This window comes from Pseudocercospora fijiensis (genome assembly GCF_000340215.1).
Source record: "Pseudocercospora fijiensis CIRAD86 unplaced genomic scaffold MYCFIscaffold_1, whole genome shotgun sequence".
Lineage (NCBI taxonomy): Eukaryota > Fungi > Ascomycota > Dothideomycetes > Mycosphaerellales > Mycosphaerellaceae > Pseudocercospora > Pseudocercospora fijiensis.
This window is the reverse complement of record NW_006921532.1, coordinates 5,054,279-5,059,015: the sequence shown is the minus strand read 5'-3', so window position 1 is coordinate 5,059,015 and position 4,737 is coordinate 5,054,279. Positions and strand designations below refer to the sequence as shown.

The 4,737-nt window shown below is 50.5% G+C and overlaps 1 protein-coding gene across 1 annotated transcript; it reads left to right on the top strand.

The window, feature by feature from the left end:
• Positions 1 to 2,684: 2,684 nt before the first annotated feature.
• MYCFIDRAFT_127068 (uncharacterized protein) lies at positions 2,685 to 4,480 on the top strand (the record flags this gene model as incomplete). Its single annotated transcript, XM_007923249.1, has 2 exons — positions 2,685 to 2,748; positions 2,811 to 4,480. The coding sequence occupies 2 exons, from the start codon at positions 2,685 to 2,687 to the stop codon at positions 4,478 to 4,480; spliced, it is 1,734 nt and encodes a 577-aa protein (XP_007921440.1).
• Between the last annotated feature and the right edge of the window lie 257 nt (positions 4,481 to 4,737).

The window sequence follows — 4,737 nt, the reverse complement described above, 5'->3', positions numbered from 1 at the left end:
CCATGCAATGAGGCCGTCGCGCCGCATCAAGGCCGAGTATGGTTCGGTGTAAAGGGCGGCGAGGCGTGCAAAGCATTCGGTGCTACTTCCATGGTGGCAGTTGTGCCCTGATTGAAGGACATATAACAGCATGGCTTGCCCTTGGATACAGCTTTAGACGTCCTCCGACTGCTCCCTCCTTTCTACACGCCCTTGTCTTGGATGGATATCGGCCACTGGCTCTCCCGCGTGCAGACCCACGTCTTCGGACTTGTGCAGCAAAACGAAGCTGGCGGTCCACTGTTTTTCCCACCAGCGCGCTCGCCAATGCTCAACCGAAGATGGACTGGAGTTGCTCATGCCTGCGATGGAAGCGGATGGACGATTTCAGCAGCTGAGGAATGGGAGACGCCTTCACTTTCCGCGCGTTAACTGGCGAGCGGCTCGAGGAGGTCTGCGGCTCGTTGCTGCAGAAGGCGGCGACATGAACAACTACCCCGAATGGCGACAATTTCGCCGGCTCGCAGGGCTGCGGCAGTGAAGCTGGCTGCGAGGTTGCAGCTCTGTGGGCCCTGGACCGAGAGAAGGTCCGACGCTTGCGCAGCGCAGCACGCCAGCCCTACGATCTCGTCAATCTGCTCGGCAACAGTCGGCTCGCGCTTAGCTGCTTAGCGTGGCCAAGCCAGGCCTGCCATTCGCCAGACAGCGAATAGACTCGAGCTCGTCCGGGTCCAGCCGGGGTGGGAGGCTGCAAGGTGAAAAAGTGGGTGTCTGTATTCTGGCACCGCCAAGGCCGTACGTGCCTTCGGAAGTACGCGGTTCCTAACAATTATAACGAAACGCACCCATTTCCAGCTCTTCTTTAGGAATAGCGTAGCACCGCTGGTACCGCTAGTACCGCTAGCACCTGCTGTCGCCGCCGCCGGCACTAGTTCAAAATAAAGCTAAAGTGTTAGTAAGGCATTAATAGTATAGCAAAATATAGGTGTTGTTAACGCGCTCTTACTTATCTATCTATCTGCCTTGCTATCGCTATTGCTATCTATCTACCTTGCTATCGCTATTGTCGTACTCGCTCTGCCTACTCTTCTAATGCCTTATTAGTTAGCGCCTATAGTAGCTATCTATCGTAGTGCTCTTGCGCGCCTATCTATAGATTATAGTATAGATTAAAGCGGCGGTTCTATATAAGCTATAGGTAAGTAGTTATTAGCCTTGTCTTATACGAATAGGTTAACTAAGAAGAAGCCGGTATTATTAGTATCGTATATTGCGTCTTAAGATAAGAACTCGCTATATCTCTTTAGTAGTTTAATGCCCTTCTTAGTCGCATATACAATGCTAGATTTAGGTCCTTTGTTAGTATTAATAGTAAATACTTAATAGCGACAACTATACTTAATCGTACGCGCTTCTACCTCTTTAATCTGCTTTAGAATAGCGCTCTTACTAGGTATAACGTACCGCTTATCGCGGTAATAATATAGCGACTAACGGCCTAGGTTGTATAGTATCTAATAACTTGTCGACTTACTACTAATATTACCGTAGTTATTAGCAAGGAAGTCTCTTACTCGACTAGTCCGTAGTAACTAATCTAATAACTTCTAGCCTGTTTCCTTAAGATAGGCATTCGACCGCCGTACGTCGTATTGCTAGAGTATATAGGTATACTAATAATAATAATCGGTCCGCTTAATAACGATATTAATAGGAGAGCCTTACTTACTATTCTAATATATATTAACGACTAAGCTAACCTTGCAATAGTCGTTAGTAGCAAACTCGGGTTTATAATAACTACTACCGCCTTCTATGCCCTTCTTCTTATCCGCCGCTACTATCCGTTTCGACTCGATATAACGATAATATACCTTCGACAGGTATCTACCGCTAGTACGATTAGGCTTTACCTTAGTAACCTTATTACGACTGTATATATTAGACATTAGCTTTATAGCGATAAGGAAATCGTCGTACGGCATAGCAACGTCCTTCTTAGCAAGAAACAGCCTCTCTCGAATAGCCTTAAAGCTATTATAGCTTCTAGGCGCCGGTTCTTCTATTAGCGCGATAATAGTAGAGACGATAAGGTATTAGTTGTTTCGATAATTCCCAAAATTATGCCCCGAACACATACAAAATCGTGGGTCTTGGCGGGCCCACACAAACGTCATTAATTACGGGTCCTCTACGAAGCGAGTTAAGCGAGATTTAGCGAGGTGCCAGTATACAGACACCTGAAAAAGTCTCTGCAAAGCTCACGCCGTCGTGCGCCACGCCATGCCCATGCCATGCGCAGCCCAGCACGCTACCTTCACGCGCACCGCTCTTCGTCATGGTGTGTTGATGTTCCTGGCCCAAGCCCACGCCCTCGCCTTTCGCCCTTCCTTCTACGCCGTAGAACGCCCTTGGTCGACCATGTAGCGGCTTATGTAACCACACCGGTGGGGCGACGTTGGGATGCTGGCTCGACATCTTGTCAACACGCCTCGACCTTTCTCGATACCATCCTTCGAGGCTTCTGACGGCACGCCGCATCTACTGGACGCGGGGAAAGACACCAAGCCGTTGTGCTGGTCGCCAATCCAAAGTTCTACTTCTACTTTTCTCCTGCCATGTCTGACCTCTAGATGTTGATCTCCACACTAGCTGGCCCAGTGGAGGTCTCCGTCTCTTCAGGAGCACTGAATTGCAGCAGGAACATGCCTGACTCGTCATCCTCCTCGGCCGCACCTTCTACAACAGCGAAAAGAGCTTGCGATGCTTGTAAGACACACCTCTCCAAGCCCCGACATTCGATGTCTGCGACATATGCTAACCGATCAAAGGCCATCGACGGAAAGTTAAATGCATTGGCGACGGCACGCGGCCTTGCAAGAACTGCACATCAGCCGGCCTGACATGCACGTACAACGCCATACCTCAGAAGAAAGGACCCAAAGGTAGCAGGGCCAAGGTCATCTCGGAGCTCAGGGAAACGCAACGACAGTCTCAGCTTGCCGCGAAACGACATGGCTTTGATCTTGACAGTCCGCCTCATTCCCCGGCACACCTCAGGCAAGCCGGTCTCCTGTCCGTGAAAATGATGACCACATGCCTTGATTACTTCTTTGCGAACCTCTATCCAACGCAGCCCATTCTTCATCGCCAAAAGGTGGGTGAGGTGATAGGCCAAATGGAGCAGAATGTTGAGGCTTACTGTTTGGTTGTCTCATTGTGCGCCTATATGATGATACAACCCAACATGGTCATTCCTCCAGAGGCCTTCGACGGCCTAGAGATACAGCCACAGCCGAGTCTCCAACTCGGCCATACCCTGTTGCAAGAAGCTCTGCGAGTCAGGAGAGGTTACAACTACGTTGAGAATCCTAGCATCTGGTCCGTAATTACGTCCTTCTTCTTCTTCGGATCCTACTTTTGCCTGGATCGACAAAATACCGCATGGTTCCACTTGCGAGAAGCAACCACTCTTGCTCAGATTATGGGCATGCATGACGAGTCATCATATCCGACCAACGACCTGATCGAGAACTCCAGGCGACGACGCCTCTACTGGCTGCTGTTCGTGACCGAGCGCGCATACGCTTTACAACAACACAAGCCGCTCACATTACACGCTACCATCAACCTTCCAACATTGGACGAGGATCCAGCCGAGACCGTGGAGCTGAATGGGTTCATCCACCTTGTACACCTCTTCAGGCCATTTGACGACACCTTTGTTGGCTTGTGGAATAAGGCGAGAGTGGGATGCACGACGGAGTGGCTCGCGCGCTTGCAGCAGCAGCTCACAGATGCACTGCCGCAATATCTACAATGCACCGAGAGTCAAGCGGTTGATCTGAGATGCTCTCAGCAATGGCTGCGAACCATGGTCTGGCAATTGTCAATCAGCCACGGCTTCTTGAGCAGCGCTGCAGCAGACAACGCGATGAGCTTCAAGTATCCCATCGAAATCTCACGAGATCTTGTCCACTCAGCGTCGCAATTTTCGCAGCAGTCAATGGAGGTGCATGGAGTTGGTCTCATCGAAAAGCTTTTCGATGTAGCTTGCACATTGACAGATGTCATGTCCGTCATCCCACAGGATCAGTACACGTTCGAATTCGGACCACGGGATTATCTCAACCAGCTCATGACATTAATTTCGACGCTCCGAGGCGGTCAGCAGCGGTACATGCCTCTTTTGATGCAGAAGATCAATGATAGCATGCCAAACACGGGCTACGCTCTTCCAGCAATCCCGCCGAGTTTGCGATCGGAGGAAGTCTATGATGGGAGCCACAGCAGCGCTCCAACAAGTCACGACTCCACGCCTTTTGGAAGCCCACTCAGCGCAGGGGCACAGCCATTTGGCTACGGTGAATTCTCGGTCACTAGCGCGATACAATATCCGCGTACAACAGAGGCAGGACCGATGTCGAACGAGATCGATTACATCACAGCTGAGTCACACAACCTAGCAGGAAGACAGACCGAATTCGAAACAGGCGGCTGAAGAGATGATACGACTTTCAGAAATGAAAGAACGGCTTTCACTGCAGAGCATTGAGATCAAGAGGTGGCCACATCAGCCGATGCACGAATGCGTAACTTGGCCCAAGCAGGTTCGTTCTGAAGGCAGTCATGTCACAGTCCTGGACTCACACTGCGCGTAACCGATGCGGTTCACGCTCTAGGAGTGGCGCGATGCAGCCAGTATCAGGCCTAGCATGCAAGAGAATCGCGTATGCACAATAGCGACTAGGTCAACAG